We start from the raw sequence: 21549 nt of genomic DNA, 5'->3' as shown, positions 1-21549 counted from the left end.
TATTTGTCAGAGATAGGAGTGCATAAGTAGGGGGAACAGGAGGCAGAGGGAGAAGCTGGCTCCCTGCTGAGTCCTCTAGGACTCATCCAACCTGACCTGAGCAAAAGCAGGCAGACGTTTATAACCGGCTGAGCCACCCAGCCATCCCAGACTGTACACTTTAAATAAGTACTGTTTATTACTGAAGGAGATCAGAATATACCACCCCAAAATATGCCACTTTGACATAAGGATTATTTGAGCTGAAGGCAATTAAAAATATGCCACTTTGGCATACGGATTATTTGAGCTGAAGGCAGACACAGGAAGAACCCTGCTCTCTCCTTCACAGCCTAAAAGCAGGGCATAAATTTTTCTTTCATAAAGGGGACATAAATTTCCATTGTAAAGTGTTCTCCCTCTTCAGTACCCGGAGGAGGAGTACTCTTATCTGCACAACAAATCTTACTAAACAGCCCTTATTTACCATACATTTCCTAGTCACCTTCCTCCAACTAACACTCTCCTCCCCAGAAGTCCAAACTCCCCTTTTACTTTGTTTAGTCTCCACACCTTATCACTCTGGTAAATTGGTATAGAAGTCTCCCAGATTTCTCATAATGTTTGAAACATTTTATTAAACACTTTATTAATATCTGAATCAACTTTCCCTCTCCTTACCTCCAAATATGCTGCTTCTCCTATCACAACTGACCTGAACTAGAAAAGAAGAAATAATTCTAGTCTCCTTCCTCTATTTACTTAACTGATAACAGGTCCTATTGACTTCTTTCCCCTAAATCTATCTCAGCTTTATTCCCACCTTGCCATCTCTACTCTCTGCTCTTACCACTTCTCAGATACATTGGCTGCCCCTACCACCCAGCCCCACTCCCCCAATTCCTGTCTTAATCCATGATCCAATTTAGCCTAGTGATCTGAGCCACAGATTTGGTGTCCTTCCTCAGCTTCAAACCCTTCATTGGCTCCCTACAATCGTCATTCTAAAATTCAAATTCCTCACTATGACCAAATAGATTCTCCTTTTCTGTCCGAATGTGGATGCTATAGCCTGATCTGCAACCTTTCCAAATTAAAGAACTCTCTAACTTGGGTCTTTGGATGTAGTCATCAATGAATCTAAAATATACTTCCTCCTTTGTCTATCTAGGAAACTCATTCTACTGGATTCAGCTCAATGTAACCTCTTCTCTGACCTCTCAAAGTTGTCATTTATGGAGTGCTGGGTGGCTCAGTGGGTTAAAGCCTCTGCCTTCGGCTCGGGTCATGATCCTGGGGTCCTGGGATTGAGCCCCGCACTGGGCTCTCTGCTCTTCGGGGAGCCTGCTTTCTCCTCTCTCTCTCTGCCTGCCTCTCTGCCTACTTGTGATCTCTGTCTGTCAAATTAAAAAAAAAAAAAGTTGTCATTTATGCATTCAGAGGGCCTTCTCTCTGTACCTGTATTACATAGATATTGCTTCCATTATTTACGTGTCCACTCCAATAAACTGAACTGTATTCACATATAATATTGATACAATAAATTTTATTAAAAGATTGAATGGTTTTGGGGGCACCTGAGTGGCTCAGTTGGTTAACGCAACTGCCTTCGGCTCAGGTCATGATCCTGGAGTCTCAGGAAGGAGTCCCATGTTGGGCTCCCTGCTCGGTGGGGAGTCTGCTTCTCCCTCTGACCTCTCCCCTCTCAAGCTCTCTCTTTCCCTCAAATATATAAATCTTTTTTAAAAAATTGAATGATTTTGTTCATTTATTCAGCTAATGATTTTGAGTTCCCTTCCCTCTCAGTTACTCTAAGATTTCATACAAAGTCCTATCTAGTTTTTAACCTACTCTTCCCAGTACATACATATCCTTCTATTTCACCATTTAACAAATTCTAGGTTCCTTTCAGGCTAGCCTTAAAGACAATGAATAAAATAAAACATGTAATGCTATTTTGAAAAATCCGGATTGGCTTAACTAGATGACTGTCTTTATGCTACCCTATACATGCATGGCCCTCTGATTCCACTTGTACCATGGAAGGAACATGAATTCACTGTCCCAAATAGCCCACACACCATTCACAGAAACCTATTAGCCATACTTGATTCAGTCTTTCTCTGAATTTACATAAGCTCCCATATCCCAAGAACTTTGATACAGCAAGAAAAAGCAAAAAAAAAGTAACTGCATAATAAAAGTTGCATTTACATTTTAAAGCTTCTTTTATTTTTTTTTAAGATTTTATTTATTTATTTATTTGACAGAGATCACAAGTAGGCAGAGAGGCAGGCAAAGAAAGAGGAGGAAGCAGGCTCCCTGCCAAGCAGAGAGCCCGATGCGGGGCTCAATCCCAGGACCCTGGGATCATGACCCGAGCCGAAAGCAGAGGCTTTAACCCACTGAGCCACCCAGGCGCCCCTACATTTACATTTTAAAGTTCCTCAACTGCTAACAAGCTGTGGATAGTAAGCACAGAGGATTCTTTTGGTTGATACTCTCCTCCCCACTCCTCAATCTTCACCTTCCTCCCTAATACATTTTTTCCACATACCTATCTATCTATCCTTCTCTCATGCACCCGTATGCTTCAGGGGAAGTCAACCACATCCTCAGGCCAAGGGATGGGCCTGGCTGGCTAAGAATAATTCCCTCAGTCTTTACCAGTGACTAATTTAGGAAAGGGAATGTAACCCAATTTTGGTCAATGAAATGAAAGGGTAAGTTTGCTGTAGGCTTCTGGAACAGTTCTTCCTCGCTCTTAAAAAGAAAATAGCCAAGCATAGCTGTGTTTGTATCTCTTTCTTCCCCCTAACAAATATATCAACCCCAAATATAACTATTTTGTATATGTTTAAACTAGAAAATTTAAAGTATTACTATTTCTTTCAAATAGCGATCAGATGATAAAAAGTCAATGAAGTTTCAAAAATAACTGTCAGCCAACATTTATTAGATAATATAACAAAAGAGCTTTCTTGCCTTTGCTCTGAAAAGGAGAGTTCTGGTAAAGCTCAAAGAACTGGGTATGTGTAAAAGAAGTAGGGAGCACACAAAGAGAAGCCCAAATGGCAGTACTGATCTTGAAAGATAAGAGTAGGTAACAGATAGCAAACTGACCAAAATATCAAAGAAAAAAACTGAATCAGTGTTAGTCGGCTATAGACATAAATCAATTTTACTTGAGATCTAAATTCAACCAAAGAGGGGCACCCAGGTGGCTCAGTCAGTTAAGCATCCACCTTCAGCTCAGGTCATGATCCCAGGGTCCTCGGATCAAGCCCTGCATAGGGCTCCTTGCTTAGTGCTGCCTGCCACTCTTTCTGCTTGTGCATGCTCTCTGTGTGTCAAGTAAATAAAATCTTTAAACAAATAAAAATTTAAAAAATTCAACAAAAGAAATAAATAGTACATACATATCTTTTGGAACATATAAAAGCAAATGTTAACTTCAAACAAACAACAAAAAAACTCCCCTAACTAGTAATTTCACATTTTTTAAATTCTTAACTTTTCCCTCATTTAGGTTTAGAGCAATTTTGACAAGTCAAAAAATGCTTTAAATTTTATTTATTTTTTTTTTAAAGATTTTATTTATTTGCCATAGAGAGAGAAGCGAGAGCAAGCACAGGCAGACAGAGTGACAGGCAGAGGCAGAGGGAGAAGGAGAAGCAGGCTCCCTGCCAAGCAAGGAGCCCGATGTGGGACTCGATCCCAGGACGCTGGAATCATGACCTGAGCCGAAGGCAGCCGCTTAACCAACTGAGCCACCCAGGCGTCCCTAAAAAATGCTTTAAATTTTAAATCATAAGTGCAAAATAGCCTGCAAAGTTCACACAACAGACCCTAACCAGGACAACAGGGGAGGGACTTGTTAAAGAGAAAGGCCAAGTCCTCATTACTGAAAACCTAGAACAGCATGACCTCTTGACTTCCAGATCCACAAGGAAGCAAAGAAAAGAGGCCTAACATCTAAATTCGGGCCTAGCACAGTTAGCTGTGCAGTACCTTCTATTGGCCTGGCTATAATACTGCTACCATTTAAAAATTTCTAGAACAGGCAAGAGCAGAAGCATCACCCCTCAAGCAACCATTCTGAGCCAAAATCAGAAAATCTAGTCACAAGAACACACAAGTAACTCGTAAGCCCTAGCCCACATATATTTTGATTTCACGTGCTCATCATGAGTCTTGGTTTCACAAAAGGAAAACCTGAATATATCTGTATTTAAACTCTTTCTGAGAGGCAAGAGACATAGTAGAAAGAGCCTAAAAAACAAAAAACAAAACAAAACAAAAAAACAGGGCCTGGGCACCTGGCTGGCTCAGTCGGTAGAATACATGACTCTTGATCTCAGGTTGTAAGTACGAGCCCAAGTTGGGTGTAGAGATTACTATAAAACAAAACAAAAACAACAAACAAAAACAGGGTTCAAATGCCCTATCTTCCACTTTACAGATGGTCAAACCCGACACTTGTTTCTTCAGATATAAAACAGAACTAATAAAACAAGGGCACATGGGTGGCTCAGTCAGTTAAGCATCTGGCTCTTGGTTTAGGCAGGGATCAGGATCTCAGGGTTGTGGGATCCTGCTCAGCAGGGAGACTGCTTGAGGTTCTCTCTCTCCCTCTTCTTCTGCCCACCTACCCGGCCTTGCTAGCTCACTTTCTCTCCCTCTAAAACAAATAAATCTTTAAAAAAAAAAAAAAAAAGTGGAAGTAATCATTATCATAAAACTTAGGGATAATATATACATAAAAATACTTTACACATAACAGGTATTCAATTAAATTAAGTATTTATGTAATAGAACAGAAACAGTTCTATAAACCTAATAGAACAAAAGTACAAAAAGGAACAGTTACAAAAATGATCAAAATTATAAGCTGTGCAAAAATAACTCTACAATTTTCAAGAAATCAAGCAACTTTTTAGAGAACAAAGGAATAGGAGTCAGAGGTCCTGGGTCTTTGTTTTGCAACTAACTGGTTAAATGACCCTTGGCAAATAAACTTGAACCTCAATATCCTCTATTATAAAATGAAAGGATCATTAGCCAAAAACTATTCTGTGCTTTTTAGCAATGTCACACAACCATAACAAACCTAAACCTAGCTCGACAGTCCTCAAAATAGTGTTTATAAACTGACTCACAGAAGAGAAAAACTATGAAAGGCCATGTGATAGGCAGAGGCAATTCAGGTAGAGCAAAAGGTTTCAAACTGACACTGAAAAAAGATGAATAAAATTAAAGATGATAAACTTGTGATTAACATAATGAGGATTATAAAATAGGTAGAGCATAATGAGAAAGACCAGTGAGGAGGCAGGGTATAGATTCAAGGAGCAGGAATCAAAAGATCCACTTGGCTGTGACTTTCAAAAATAATTGGGGGGGGAATAAAATTTGAAGAGAAAATTTCATAAATCTAAACAGGAGGTGACCAAGATTTGAGTTGGGTCACAGAGCAGAGAAAAAGAGGAGATAAACTCATATTCAGGAACCGACAAAATTTAGCAACCAAGTAACCCGATAAAAGATAGCAATAAAGTAATCCAATAAAAAATAATTTTGAAAAATGTATTAGGGTGTCTGGGTGGCTCAGTGGGTTAGGCCGCTGCCTTCAGCTCGGGTCATGATCTCAGGGTCCTGGGATCGAGTCCTGCATCGGGCTCTCTGCTCAGCAGAGAGCCTGCTTCCTCCTCTCTCTCTCTCTGCCTGCCTCTCTGCCTACTTGTGATCTCTGTCAAATAAATAAATAAAATCTTTAAAAAAAAAAGTATTAAAGACTAAAGACATAAGGAAATATGGCCTGAATAACAAGAACATCTCTATGACCTAACATATAATCAGTATTATAAAACCATTTCCTAAAACTCTGTTTTTCAAACAGAAGGTCTGAACAATTTTTTAATATAATGGAAAAAATGTCAAGGTTATGTCACAGAATAGATGTAAATACTGCTTTATCTGAAATTTCTATCTCAGTTTTCTGTGTATAAACACATATGCCTGTGCTAGGTTGAAACATAAAATGCATTTCTTACTCTTTTTGCATTATGGTCAAAAAAGTTTCAAAACTTTGTATTAGGAAAGTTTTCAAACATAGAGGATAGAATAATATTAAGTCCTCATATATCATTTAGCTTCAACAATTTCTGAATGTCATTTTTTTCCTAAATGTCATTTTTATTGAAATCCTTTACTGAAAGGAGGTGAAAACCATGAAGTAGTATTAATAGCAGAGGAAATACAAGGTTTCCTTAAAACGTGTATATTGCAATAAAAAATGAGGAAATAACATTTAGATGAAACTTCCTGTATTTTCCTCACAGGCTTTCCATTTATAAAGGACAAGTTTAATACTTATATTCCTTTAGTATTCAATATGATCTCACAAATGTCAAGGCGTAGACCTTGTTTGCTCTGAAATGTTCACAAATCAAAAAACTTTACATGTCAACTATTTTTATGAGTTAATCACTATAAATTACATACCAGGATTAAAAACCTAGTCTTGGGGTGCCTGGGTGGCTCAGTTGGTTAAAATCTGTGATTCTCTTTTTTTTTTTTTTTAAAGATTTTATTTATTTGACAGAGAGAGATCACAAGTAGGCAGAGAGGCAGGCAGAGAGAGAAAGGAGGAAGCAGGCTCCCTGCTGAGCAGAGAGCCCGACGTGGGACTCGATCCCAGGACCCTGAGATCATGACCTGAGCCAAAGGCAGCAGCTTAATTCACTGAGCTACCCAGGCGCCCAAATCTGTGACTCTTGATCTCAGTTCAGAATCCTGAATTCAAGACCCAGGTGGGCTCCACACTGAGTACAGAGCCTACTTTAAAAAACAAAGAGGGTATATCTGAGTGGCTCAGTCAGTTAAGCAACTGCCTTCGGCTCAGGTCATGATCCTAGGGTCCTGGGATCAAGTCCCACATTGGGCTCCCTGCTCCACTGGGAGTCTGCTTCTCTCTCTGCCCCTCCTCCTCCCACTGGCTCTCTCAATCTCAATCTCTCTCTCTCTCTCAAACAAGTAAATAAAATTAAAAAAAAAAAAATAGTCTTAAAAACTAGTCTTAAAACTAAGATCAAATTCTGGGGCACCTGGGTAGCTCAGTTGGTAAGCATCTGCCTTCGGCTCAGGTCATGACCCCAGGGTCCTGGGATTGAGCCCCACATCAGGCTTCCTGCTCAGTGGGAAGCCTGCTTCTCCCTCTCCTACTCGCCCTGCTTGTGTTCCCTCTCTTGCAAGTCTGTCAAGTAAATAAATAAATCAATAGGGAAAAAAAAAAGAATAACTTCTCTAGTTTCATTTCATCATAAATCTAAAAAGTTCAAGAGAACTGATAATATTTAATAAATATTAGACTGATGGATATAAGCAAAATAGAACATTAATATTTGCAAAAATAATTTCAAGTCTAGGGAGCCTGGGTTGCTCAGTCAGTTAAGTGACTGATGAGTGATCTCGGCTCAGGTCTCAACCTCAGAATCGTGAGTTCAAGCTCTGTCTTGGGTGCTGAGCCTCGATTAAAAAAACAAAGTAATAATAAATAATAATAATATCATCAAGTCCCTAAATTACTAAGCAATAAGTGAATTTTTCTAACCCCTAAAATATTGGAAAACATTTTAAAAATTAAGAAATACCAGAGCACCTGTGTGGCTTGTTGGTTGGGCCTCCAACTCTTCATTTCCACTGGGGTCATGGGTCTTGGAATCATGGGCCAAGACCCACCTCAGGCTCCACCCTCTGTGTACTTTCTAATTAAGCGGATAAAATCTTTTTAAAAATTTTTAAAAATTTTTAAAAATTACTTAAAAATATTTTTATTTATTTATTTGAGAGAGTGTGAGTGGGGAGATGGGTAGAGGGAGAGAATCTTCCAGCAGACCCCTGCTGAGCAGCGTCTGGTTCACACCTCCAGGCCTCCAGCGTTTGATCACACCCATGAGATCACGACCTGAGCTGGAACCAAGAATCCAATGCTTATTCCTAAAAAATATCTACTTGAAAGCACACCAAAAGATCAGTTCACTGTTTATTTCTGTGCACTAACTCATCTCACCGTACCACTACTAATACTAATTAAAGAGAGAAATGGGTTTTGTAAATCAGACATATCACAGCTGATTTTTATATTCTGTTTATTTGCTAAACCAGTTTTTGTTTATTTTTTAAAAGGTTTTTATTTACTTATTTGAGATAAAGAGTGCCTGAGCATGCAGGAAAGAGGGGCAGAAGGAGAGAAGCAGACTCCCTGCTGAGCTCTGAGCCTGATCCCAGAAGGGAGATCACTAACTGAACCTACCAGGCGCCCAGCTAAACCAGTTTTTTTTTTTTTAATTACATGCAACAGCAAATCCTATTAACTTCATAATGCTATTTTATTTTGTTGTTGTTCTAAGTAGCCTCACAAGGAGCCTAATAACAGGGCTTGAACTCAGGACCCCAGATCCAGACCTGAGCTCTGGACACTTAACTAAACCACCAAGGCGCTCCTCAGAGCACTATTTTTTTTTTTTTTAAAGATTTTATTTATTTATTTGACAGACAGAGATCACAAGAAGGCAGAGAGGCAGGCAGAGATAGAGGAGGAAGCAGGCTCCCTGCGGAGCAGAGAGCCCGACATGGGGCTCCATCCCAGGAGTCTGGGATCATGACCTGAGCCGAAGGCAGAGGCTTTAACCCACTGAGCCTCCCAGGCGCCCCCTCAGAGTGCTATTTTTAAACATTTTTCTGGGACACCTGGGTGGCTCTGTTAGTTAAACATCTGCCTTTGGCTCAGGTCATGATTGTAGGGTCCTGGAATTGAGTCCCACGTCGGGCTCCCTGCTCAGTCGAGTCTGCTTCTCCCACCCCCCTGCTTGTGTGCTCACATGCACACTCTCTCTCACTCTCTCTCAAATTGAAAACAAAACAAAACAAAACAAAAATAACATTTTTCCTATCCTAATCTAACACCTTAAGGAACTTGAAGAGTTTCTCAATGTCATTTTTTTAAACTTTCTATTATGGAAATTTTAAAACATACAGTAAATTCCCACTTAGCTAACATCAGCATCAACAATTTTTTAAAAGATTTTATGTATTTATTAGAGAGAGGGCGAGCATGTAGGCGCACGAGCAGGGTAGGGAGAGGGGCAGAGGGAAAACTCCCTGCTGGGGAGGGGAGTTGGGTTCTGCTCAATCCAGGACCCTGAGACCATTACAGGAGCTATTATATGATTGTCATATAATGTACATGAGCCAAAGGCAGACGCTTAACCAGTGAACCACCCAAGCAGCCCCAACAATTTTTTTTTAAGTTTGTTTGTTTATTTCAGTAATCTCTACACCCAAGGTAAGGCTCGAACTCACAGCCCCAAGATCAAGAGTCACATGCTCTTCAAGGGAGCCAGCCAGATGCACTTAGCTTCAACAACTTTTGAATATCATTTTTTTCCTGTCATTTTTAATTTAACAACTTTTTAAAAACAATACTGAAAAATATTTATATTTAAGTACAACTCACAAATTGCCCATTAACGTGTTCTGGCCAATGATTAATTACCTTCATGGAAAAAATGTTTTTAGAAATATTTTTTCATATGATACAATAGTGAAAAGTTATTACTCAATATTAATTTCAAAGCTCATTTAATCCTTTTTTCTAATTAAAATAAACAGCAAAGCTGATACAAATTTACCACAGAGGGTATGTCTCAGTCGGTTAAGGGGCTGCGTTCCACTCAGGTCATGATCTCGGATCCTGGGATCGAGCCCCGCATCACACAGGTGGCTCCACAGGAAATCTGCTTCTCCCTCCCTCTGTCTCTCTTTGCCCCTCCCCATCATTGGTTTTCTCTCTCCCAAAAAATTTAAAAAAAAATTTTTTTTTAATTTTTACCACAGAATTTAGAAATATAAAAATTATTTTAAGACACTGAAAATTTTAAAAAATCAAAAACTATCACCTGGTTCTGTAACATAAAACATATTCAAACTTTACATTTTGTAGGAAAACGGAGACTTCAAAATTACTTCTCCTGTGTACCAGAGATTTTCTGGCTTTCGAAGACATGTAGTTCCTTTACACAAAGGATAACTGTCCCAATTATTAGATTTCAGGTAGTAATTTAAAGGAAGAAAGTTCAGAGACCATACTACTTAAATCTTATAGGCCCAATTGTTCCTCTCTTCTAAAGTCTACTGAATTCAGGCAAGCAAGTGAGAGCTCTTTATTATAATTATATAAACATTACCAGAAATGCTAAAATATATGCAGATCCATACTATATTTGAGTTAAAATTATGGCTGTTAAAATGCTTACTCTTGCTTGTGACTCTCTTAAAGCTTCCATGAACAAACTTACTCCTCTTAAATTCCAGTGTTACTTGAACCTCATATGGCATGCCTGGGCAAATTTGATGACTTGGATTTTGTTTTAGAAGCCAGGCTTACTGCCAAGTCTGCTGTGTCTACTCCCCTGACCCACCAGGACAGCTTTAGACGACACCTCTCGTATTTATGTTACTGCTGTGAGCAGTCAAACTGCAGCTTACTATCAAATGAGGCTCAACCTACTCGGGTTTCCTAACTCTTACGAGTAATGCAACTGACTTCACCTTCTTATGGCTTCCTCAACCCCACCTCTTATTTAAAATAAAACATCACCATACTGAATCACGAACTACTCAATACTAATAAGGAAAGTAAAGGACGCATTAAGTTCACAATCAGTAACACAACTGCGTATCTTCTCTTAGTAGGCTTCCATTTTATGTACCAGTACTTCATTACATTCTGCAAAGAAAAACAAATTTCACATTTTCCTACCAAAAATGTCTTTATGATCACACTTTACTGAAAGAAATAAATAAAGAGCAAAACTCAAAAGCAGAGCTTGGGATATGCCCTCATTAAAAATACATACGATTATTGGCAAAGTTTACTGGCTGTCACAGGGAAAGGCAAGTCATACGATAAACTGATCCTACAATTTACCTTAAATTAACACCTTAAATGCCCTTAAACGCCGAAGATACAGGTCTTACAAGACCCACAATTGCTTGGCCATGTACATAACACCCAAGTTTTAATTTTTATAACATGTAATATAAATACTACAGTATTACTTCTACTAAATTTAAAAAATATGCCAAAATGTCCCTTTTGTATTGGCAAACAGGAAAACCTAAGAAAGTGCAGGTATAGCAATGCTCTTACATATGATAGAGCCATCACAAAATTCTGTTAATATACCCAGGAGCACCTACCCCTCTCAGGAAGTGTCAAAGAGACAGAATATTAAATTATTCTTCCAAGTGAAATAACTGAAATGTTTGTCAGTGACTCGATCACCAAATACATATTCTCACTGCATTCAAGTCTAAAAAAGTTGACCTATGGTATGAAAGTAAGGCTCAGCAGTAATCCTCTCCTCATATACACTACCTAATGCACTATACAAACACACCATTAAATTTCTACAGGAAACCATAGAAGCAACTTCCCTTTTTTCATACTGATTTAAATATCCAATTATACTTAGTATGGTTAGCAAATCAACCAACTTCACACCATACTGAGTAACAGTTTAATTCCAGAAAGTAGAAAAACATAAAAGCAAGTGACCTTCAGTACTTTTATTTAGAAAAATATGAGAAAGGAGGTTAACACTGAAAAGAACAGAAGATAAAATAAAAATGTCTAAGACAAGTATTCCAATTTCTCTAAGCAAGGTTTAATTAACTGGATCTCCTCCCTGTCCCTACTCACTTTCAGTGTCTAAGTTTAGCACAGGGAAAAGGGTCTAGGAAAAAAGAGGAAATAAAAAATAACCTATCAGTGTGTGTGTGCGTGCACACGCGTGTGTGTTAAGAAATGTTAACTATCAGCACTTAATGAGCACTACTGGACCAAAAACTGTGCTAAGAGTTTAAATATATTATCTCACTTAACATCAGATAAAACAAAAACTTTAAGTAAAAATTATCAATAAAAACTGTAAAGTGAGAAAATTATCTTAAATTATAAAAAACACATGAATCAAATTTTCAAGCACTAAACAAAGAACACTACAAATTAAAGACTTTAACAATCATCTAGGAAAAGTTCCTCAGATTTACATAGGAAAAGTTGTGTATTAAAGTGATATCCAACAAAATTACACATATCTTATCCTAAAGCAAATTTCTCAAAAAAATGCATATTGTATCTAAGATATTTCTCCCCTCTTAAAAAGCATCAATAGAAAAGATACTATGCAGTTAGTATATGGCACACACTCCTCCCGGTGACTCTCATTGAGGACTAGAAAGTCAATATTTAAGAACAGACCAACCCTGAGAGTCAAACTTTGAATTTGAAAAGATTATTATAACATCAAACTAAATTAGAGATACACAATCAGTACCTTCAAATATAGCACCAGAAGCTGCCCTTTATAATGGCAAATAATGTTAGTGAAATGCATTAAACACTAACCAATTTAAAATTTTCTATTTACTATTGAAGTTTATCTTCATCTTGAAGCAAGGTATTAAGTAAAAGAAAATTTAAATAGAATAGTTTGATTCATTATTAACTGAAAAAAAATCAAAACTAGCACTGTCCTCATAGCTAAGGACTCCAGGGACTTAAATTTCCTTTAATGGAAAAATCTCAAAACACCTCACTAAGCAATAATCTTAAAAACTCAGTCATGGAGGGCGCCTGGGTGGCTAGGTGGGTTAAAGCTTCTGCCTTCGGTTCAGGCTGTGGTCTCGGGGTCCTGGGATCGAGCCCCGCATCGGGCTCTCTGCTCGGTGGGGAGCCTGCTTCCTCCGATCTCTCTGCCTGCCTCTCTGATTACTTGTGGTCTCAACTCAGTCATAGGGTCATCTGGGTGGCTCAGTCATTAAGCATCTGCTTTGGGGCGCCTGGGTGGCTCAGAGGGTTAAGCCTCTGCCTTCGGCTCAGGTCATGATCTCAGGATCCTGGGATTGAGTCCCGCATCGGGCTCTCTGCTCGGCGGGGAACCTGCTTCCTCCTCTCTCTCTCTCTGCCTGCCTCTCTACCTGCTTGTGATCTCTGTCTGTCAAATAAATAAATAAAATCTTTAAAAAAATAAAAAATAAAAAATAAATTAAAAAAAATTAAGCATCTGCCTTTGGCTCAGGTCATGATCCCAGGATCCTGGGATAGAGCCAGGTTGACAAGTACCTTGCTCAGCAGGAAACCTGCTTCTCCCTCTCCCACTTTTATGTTCCCTCTCTAGCTATCTCTCGGTCAAATAAATAAATAAAATTAAAAAAAAAACCTGTCATAAATGTATCCAACATTATCAAGTATCAAAACATCTAATTTGTACTTTAACAAGCTTGCTCTTAGAACATTCTCTAAATTCAACTCCTCTACTTATCCTCAGTTCCTATCCATTATCCCTTCCTCCAAATATTTTTCAAAAATCTTCCGTATGGAAATTTACACGTAATACAAACCAAACCCTCAAAGAGATGGAAAACCTTCAGTCCCAAATTACCAAGATCTGCTGTCTGATGGGACTGGCCACTAAAAGCCAAAGAACTGAAAAAAGTCTCAGCAACTTCCTCTACCACAAAAAAAGTTAGCACTGACTGAAAACTTAAGCAGTATTTATTCATTAATTCAACACATACTGGGTGCCCACTTATGTTAAAGGCACTATGCTAGGCACCAATCATACAACTATGAACATGATACAGACACTATCCCCGCCTTCATGAAACCTTCGATGCAGTAAGGAAGTGAATCCATAAACATGTAAACACACTGATATAACCCCATACCGACCTTAATTTTGCCAAACTATTTTATTATATTTTATTTATTTGAGAGAGAGAATGAGAGAGAGAGAGCATGAGAAGAGGGAGGGTCAGAGGGAGAAGCAGACTCCCTGCCAAGCAGGTAGCCTGATGTGGGACTTGATCCCAGGACTCCAGGATCATGACCTGAGCTGAAGGCAGTCACTTAACCAACTGAGCCACCCAGGTGCCCTCTGCCAAGCAATTTTATTCTCATGTCTCATTTTACTGCATTTTACCATCCTAAGAGCATGTCAGTTAATCTACTTGTTCCCTCAAACTACACACACATAGCAGCACCTAGGTGGCTCAGTTGGTTAAGTGACAGCCTTCGGTTCAGGTCATGATCTCTGTATCCTGGGATCAAACCCCCTATCTGGCTCCCAGGGAGCCTGCTTCTCCTCTCCCTCACCCTCTCACACTGTTTTGGCATTCTCTGTCAAGTAAATAAATAAAATCTTCAAACTACACACTCATCATTATGCTTACTAAAATGAAAACTAATTTTGTGTACAAGTAATTTTGAACATATAACACATCCTTCTCAGGAGAATTTTTAAATTAGCTGCTACGTATTCACAGCAGCACTATTCACAATAACCAAAGGTCCAAATGTCCATCAATGGAGGAATGGATAAGCTGGGGTATGTATACAATAGAATATTATTCAGCCATAAAAACGAATGAATTAATGATATATTCTACAACATGGATGAACCATGAACTACTATGCTAAGTGAAAGAAGTCAAACACTTTTGTATGACTCCATTTACATGAAATACCCAGAATTGGTAAATCCACATAAACAAATCCCAGATTAGGGACTGGGAGGCCAGAGAGTGGGAGGGAACAAGGGAGAATGAGGAACAACTACTTAAAATAGGTTTGGGGTTTCCTTCTGCAGTGTTGAAAATGTTTTGGAACTAGATAGAAGAGGTTGCACAACACTGTCAATGCACTAAATACCACTGAATTGCTCACTTTAAAATGAGTATGTCATATGTATTTCACCTTAACTGGGGGGGAGGCTTTAAAAAAATAGCTACCACGATATTTTAAAGTGAATTTTTTATCAAATAAAACTGCTCAAGTTTAAGTTTGGGAATTTCAGGTATAGGTCAAGTTTCAAACCCTAACTCCTCCTAGATCCATTTTAATACCAAAATGGTTTTGGGGGTTTTATGGCAAAAATCATTTCTTAAAAAGCTGTTTTCATAGCTCTTAAATGTTATCCAATATTTTGGATGTACATACAATTCCTACTTACATGAGGAAACTTCTTTATTGATCATGAATTTGGTATATAACATACCCTAATCAAGTCTGTGCTCAATAAAAGTCTGTAGAAATCATTAACTGTTTATCTTCTTTATAATAAAAATACTCATTAAAATGGTTTTTTACCTTATTAAATCCCAATAATCTAAACACAAAATTCAGTGCTACTCTCTCCACAAATTCCCCTTTTTCCATTGCTACCTATGTGGTAACACATACCACCACTCAGTCTGCACAGGGGCATAATTATTTGGGTTATATGTCCCCCCCACCCATTTCTCAAGCTCCTTGAGGGGCCTCAGCCCTCTTTTGTGTCCAACACAACACTACAAAGTACCTAACAGTATCTTCAAGGTAACAGGTGCTCAGTCAGTGGAACTGAAATAAACTCAGGCAACAAATAACTACTGTAATTTACTATGTTGAAAAAGACAATGTATAGGGTCGCCTGGGTGGCTCAGTGGGTTAAAGCCTCTGCCTTCCGCTCCGGTCATGATGCGGGGGTCCTGGGATCAAGCCCTACATTGGGCTCTCTGCTCTGTGGGGGGCCTGCTTCCTCCTCTCTCTCTCTCTCTCTGCCTGCCTCTCTGCCTACTTGTGATCTCTGTCTCAAATAAATAAATAAAATCTTTAAAAAAAAAAAAAAAGACAATGTATAAAGACTAAAAGGGCTGATAAGACAAATACTGTCCAAAAAATCCTTAGGCTTTCACGTTCAGCTATGTATTTCAATGCAATGCTACAGAAAAGTCTGTGGAACATCAATATCATCATGAAGTAATTCAACTAATACCCAGAAAGGATAAATAGAGATCAGTCTTATCCATCTCTCTTTTGAAGTTCGCCTGCATATGCAATAGGGAAACTGAACTTAATGAACCACAGTATTCCAAACCAGGTCACTTGAGAGCTCTAAGTCCCCAGCCATCCTGTTTCTATTTTCTGATTGGTCTGACCTCCAAGCATTATGGTGCCCAACCTTCCCAATTCACCATCTCTAAAACATCTTCTGAGGTGAGGTTTTGACTGAAACAAAAATTGACTTCCAGAACTTTCTAGAATTATGAAGGCACCCCACTCTTTTTTTAAAATATTCCGAAACATTTTGCTCAAGAAAAGAAATCCAGTTTTCAGAAAAGTCCCGTTATAATTACTCTTCAAATTAAATGTGGGCCATAAACTTGCACAAGTGTTATTAACGCGATGGCATTACTCTCCCAACGAAGCAGATTTAAACAGACATGTGCACGAATTTTTGAGAACTCCTACACCTCAAGAATGTGCTCCTTTCTAACAACAACAAATGTTTAAAACCTGGGATAGATGAAAAGCCAAGCGCGCTTACACTTCACGGGGACAGCTTTTTCTCTGCACCACGCTGGCAAAAGAGCGACAACCAGACGCCACTTGGGCAACGGCCCGGACCCTCGGCCTCCAAACCGCAGGCGTCCACTGGCCACAGGCGTCCCGGAGTCGAGTTCCCCCCTAGTTCGCCTCCAGCCAAGCCCGCGGCCACTTCCACGTCGCTGCGACCCACATGCCTCTTCAGCAACTTAAATCCGCTCTTCACTCACCGCACGCACAAACACACAAACATACACACACGGCGTTACTAACCCCAGGACAACCAAGGTACAGGGAAGGGACGAGCTCGTGCGAACCAAGAGAGGAAGGGACGCTCGCTCTCCAGTCCCGCCCGGCACGGCACCCACCTGCAGGCCGCGAGCCCGAGGGCGGCGGCGCCGGCGCCCCGTCCTCGCCAAAGACGAGTTTGAAGTCGAGCTCGTCGTGGGCGCCACAGTTTGCAGTAGTCATCGGCGTGGCCCAGGGTGCTTGCGACTCCTCCTCTGGCGGCGGCGGCGACGGAGGCGGCGAAGGCGGCAGCTCTTCAGCGCCGCTTCATGCCGGGCCGCGCGGGCCAGGAGGTCGCGGTTCCGCGGCAAAGTTTCCGGGCGGGGATCGTGACACCGAGCGTTCCGTTCCAAACTCGAGAGCTGGCCGCGCGCCGAGCCGCACCAGGAGCCGCCGCCACAGTCTGTCGCTGGTGCCTACGCCGCCACGGCCACCTTAGCAGATATTCTCCGCCCCCCAACAGCCGCCTCCGCCAGCGCGCTGCCGCGCAGTGTAGCACGCCTAACCCCGCCCCCTACTGCGCGCCCAGACACCTTGCTGCCCATAGGTCACTGGCGCCACAGCTGCCCAAAGGCTCCGCCCCCTCACCGGCCTACCGCGTGATTCCCCCTCCGGGAGAAGGAAGTCACGTGCACAAGGAGCGTAGGATAGCCCCACTACCTCCTGGGAGTTGTAGTTCGGCCGCTATTCTCTCCTTAACTTCTAAACCAGGGCCCTCTAATTGGATTTGAGTGCAATCCAATCCACCCGCCAATCGAAGATCCCTTTCCTTATTGGGCAGAGCTCACGTCGAGTGGGGTTATGGGTTTGGTGATCGGTGATCGGTGGCCGAAATGTTGCTCTGATGGCTAGGTTTCAGGAAGGTGTCAGGGCCCGAGAGGGTTACGTGAACGCCACTCACGCACTCATCCTGCCACCCCAACCCTAATGGTGGAGTCTAGGGATGGCAGGGCTGGGCCGAGCCTTCAGCTAGGTTGAGGCGGAGTCGGAGGAAACCTGCGCAGCTGCCGGAGGAGTCCTGAGTCTCAGCTCCTCAACAATGCAGACCCACCCCTTCGGGGCGGGGCCCACGCCGGGTGGCAGTGCCTTTGTCTGTCCCTACCAGCTGGCAGCTGCTCTCTGGAGGACAGCCGGCGCATTCGAGGCCTCGGCAAAGCCCCACGGGCAAGGTCGGTCCGTGGCTGAAGCCGATTGATCCAAAAAACCGGTGGTGAACTCGCACCACTCACGGGCTCGGTGACCTCCGCATTCCGGTGCACATCCGTGAAAGCGAGAGGACCCACTACCCAAGCTGGGTGGTTGTTAGTGGAGAGGAAGTGACACCGTGTCTGAAGAACTGTTTTTCGCTCTCGGTCCCTCCCCAGCGGGCTTGTCTCCCCGTGAGACCAAGGATGCCTCCTCCTGGGCCTGGGGTGGAGGCCGTGCCAAGGGACGCTGATCCTCGCTTGTTTACTTAGGGCTCCTTCAAGACCGTGTGGACTGGGAGCTAGGAGAAGTGGCAGTGACCTACTTCCCTAGCTCCAGGCCCCACAGGGCACAGTATCTCTAGAAGCAAGTTGCTGTAGGAACCCAGGGCACTAGGTGTTAGAGGCTTGGGTGCAGGTGCAAGGGCCCAGGCACTCACCCACAATAAGGTGAAGAAGACAAAGTGGAATGCTTTATAGAAAGGTCTCAAAAGGGGTGCCTGGGTGGCTCAGTGGGTTAAGCTGCTGCCTTCAGCTCGGGTCATGATCTCAGGGTCCTGGGATCCAGCCCCGAAACGGGCTCTCTGCTCTGCTCGGTGGGGAGCCTGCTTCCCCCTCTTTCTGCCTGCCTCTCTGCCTGCTTGTGATCTCTCTGTCAAACAAATAAAATCTTAAAAAAAAAAAAAGAAAGAAAGAAAGGTCTCAAAATATGGACGAAAGCCCGAGCTACTAGGGAGCCCTAGGGTAGGCCTAACTAGGCCTTAGGTCAGGACAGGTAACATCCAGGGTAGATGAGATGCTCATCTTGGATAGGTTCATCCCTGAGGTTAGAAAATCTTTCCTGCCCCGTGCTCTGTACACATACCTGAGCTGGACCTAGGGAAGCAGAGATAAATTGGTCTCCCTTCAGGGGTTGGGGGAAAGGAGACCAGCAATTCTATAATTACTGTGCAAAGAAATTAGGGATGTACCAGGATCTCCAGGAAGGTTCATAATCCCCTGAGGTTGCAGGGCCTCCAAAGGACTAAGTAGGAACTGGAAAGATGATTGAGAGGTGAGGAAGATAATCCAGGCAGATAAGAGATTTAAAAAACTTAGAAATCAAAAAGCACTGGCACTCAGCAGAAGCCGAAGGTAAGACCAGATGAATGGGCAGAGAGCTACAGTCCACTGCAAAGTATCTAGACTTTATCCTGAGACCAGTAGGGAGCCATGAAAGGATTGAAAGCAACTTACATATTCAGAATTCTGGCAAAGGGGGAGGTTAGGGACACAAGAAAATAACAGGGGTCAAAGAGAGGGAGTAATCAGCACTGTGTGGTTTAAATATCCTAATGAGCAATTTCAGGATGTGTTGTGGTCCCCCTGCCTAGACCGTTCCCCAAAATACCTCCCTAGGTTGTCATCTGGATTGAGAAAACAGATCTTTATCTATCCCCTCTGCCCCATAAACCAGGGACTCAACTAGCCAGGCCAGGGGGAATGCAAGAGAGAGATTCTGGAGCTATCAGTCCCACCACTGGTAAGGGACCACACACAGAAGCTAGAGATGGCTTAAAAAATTCACCCATTCTTCAAATGCATACATCTATGCATCTGTGCAATCCATCTGTGTATCCCAACCACTGTGCAGCTGGAGAACACTCAGAAGGGATTACATTTTAGGAAGGTTTCTGGTCTGGAAGAAACTGAGAACTCTAACCTAGATAAGGACTGGAGCCACGGTGGGCACTGACTGCAGGAAAAGTGTTATCATCTTTGTCAGAAAGACTGCAATGGCTAAGAGCCCTGCAGGCTGGAACGCAGACCCACCCCACTCACACACACCAGTACATGAAGTCTCTCTACCCCTTTTCCTCAGCCAGGACCTCCCCTATCAGCTCTTCCTCAGGCCAGCTCAAAAGCTCTTGTAAATGGCAGGAGGCCATCTGACCTGCCTCCAGCCTTCTGAGAGCCCTGTGCAACCAGGTGGCCAGGGGACTACCACAGTAAATAGGACCCCAGACTGATGGACAAGGACTATGTGGGTTTCTGTATACTCCTCTCCCTCCTGTGTGAATGTGAGTCAAGCCTGAGATTTAGGGGAAGCCATTACTTTCATAGGCCTGGTCCTGAGCCCCCAGTGTTGAAGGCTCTCCTGTGGCCTCTGAGCCATGGGATGGTACAGCTTAGGTTAGCCCAGCCCAGCACTTTTTGTTCCACATTAGGGGAAATAGGAGCCTTGGAGGAAAAGTCAGGGTTTAGAAAAGTTCTTTCTTTCCATGCCACATACCCCATTCAACAAGCTTGTCTGATTGTTCTTTTGTGCCTGCTCCCCACACCCACACCAAGGCTGGCCATAGCGGCCACAAGAACTGCCCTTGAGCAGCTCCCAAGCTGGGCAGAGGCAATACCGGCCAACTGCAACTGAAGAACGTTGGATGCTGAGGTCAGCACAGAGTGCTGAGAAGACAGGGTCAGCACTTTGTCCTCAGACACTAGCCTGAGGAGTTTGGACTTGATCCAGAGGGCAGTGGAGAGCCACAGAAGGGTTCTGAGCAGAACTGACAGCTGGAAAGAACTAAGTGTGCAGGGTTAAAAGATTCCCCACTCATCCGTGCATGAAGTCCAGTCTTGCTGTGGCCTTCGGAAGATGTGACACCCCCTCCAGCTTTAGTCATCCCTCCTTCTCATGCCCAAAACCATGTGTCCCCAAAATGTGATGAGCTATGAGTAAGTCTTCAGTCTAGGTGGCTGGAATGGATGAATACGTATTATAGACACCGGCCCATAGAGGGCTTTGGGCATCTAAGTGTCCTGAATTTACGGTGGGAATGATGAGAACAATGAGAAGAGCTTTCAGACCTGACTGAGCCCTCCCAGTTGGTCCCAGACTTGTGTAGGTCACTCTGAGACCAGGGAAGGTCTCACTCAGGTATGCTAATGTGAGACCATTTGAAGGCCAACATATACCTGGGATATACCTGGGATCTCGGCCAGATATCCTTAGTTATGAAATATACATGAGCCCCTTTCCACCTGCTCCCCTGTGAATGACCCTCTCCCCAGTGCTTTTCCTCGGCCCTCTAACTTCCCATATTCCAGCCTCTCTTTTTATTTTTCTACCCTCTTAACAGCTGAGCTTTACCCTGCCTCTCCTTCCCCAAAGCCCAGAAATAAACCTAACCCCACCAGAGAAGGGGCTTCCCCAGGGAAAGTACACTGGTGGTAGAAAAGGCGGTAAAGCCCAACCCCACAGGAGAAGTGGATCTTAAGACTTGGTATTTGGCTACCACAGGGTCCTTCCACAAGCTCTGACTAGCTCAGGATGCCCAGGGTCCACTAGGGCCACCCTGTCTGCCCTGTTCCAGTTGGGATCTAAGGAAAGGAGGCATTTTAACTTAGTTTTTTTGTGAGAAAAATCAGACAGAAATTGTGCCTAAAGCTTGATGCTGAGACTGGACCAAGCCTCAGCTGTCTCCTAGGTGGGGTCCCTTCTCTTGGAGTGCTAGTCTAGGAAGCTAAGGCAGCCCCAGCGTGAAGTGACCCCATTAGCCACACAGTGCCCCAATCACAGGCCTATTTATCCTCCAGCCAGCCTCCTGCAAGCAGAGAGCAGCTGATCTCCCTCTCCTCTGAGGGCCCTTAGGCCCAAAGAGAGCTAGAAGTGACTTTCCCAAGGTCAGA

General features: G+C 42.5%; 1 protein-coding gene across 2 annotated transcripts in view; it reads right to left on the bottom strand.

Moving 5' to 3' along the window:
- NFATC3 (nuclear factor of activated T cells 3) overlaps positions 1 to 17740 on the bottom strand; it is a 133727-nt gene extending 115987 nt beyond the window's left edge. Inside the window, exon 1 of one of the 2 annotated variants that reach the window (XM_004744503.3) lies at positions 16780 to 17740. In XM_004744503.3, coding sequence (XP_004744560.2) covers positions 16780 to 16882 — 103 coding nt within the window. In that variant the 5' untranslated portion in view covers positions 16883 to 17740. The remainder of the gene's footprint in view (positions 1 to 16779) is intronic. The other variant, XM_004744502.3, reaches the window with a different exon arrangement.
- Positions 17741 to 21549: the final 3809 nt, after the last annotated feature.

The sequence above is a fragment of the Mustela putorius genome, unplaced genomic scaffold, assembly GCF_011764305.1.
Source record: "Mustela putorius furo isolate JIRA1106 unplaced genomic scaffold, ASM1176430v1.1 tig00000174_pilon_pilon_pilon, whole genome shotgun sequence".
Taxonomy (NCBI): domain Eukaryota; kingdom Metazoa; phylum Chordata; class Mammalia; order Carnivora; family Mustelidae; genus Mustela; species Mustela putorius.
Note: the sequence above shows the minus strand (reverse complement) of the source record. Positions and strands in the feature narration are given on the sequence as shown.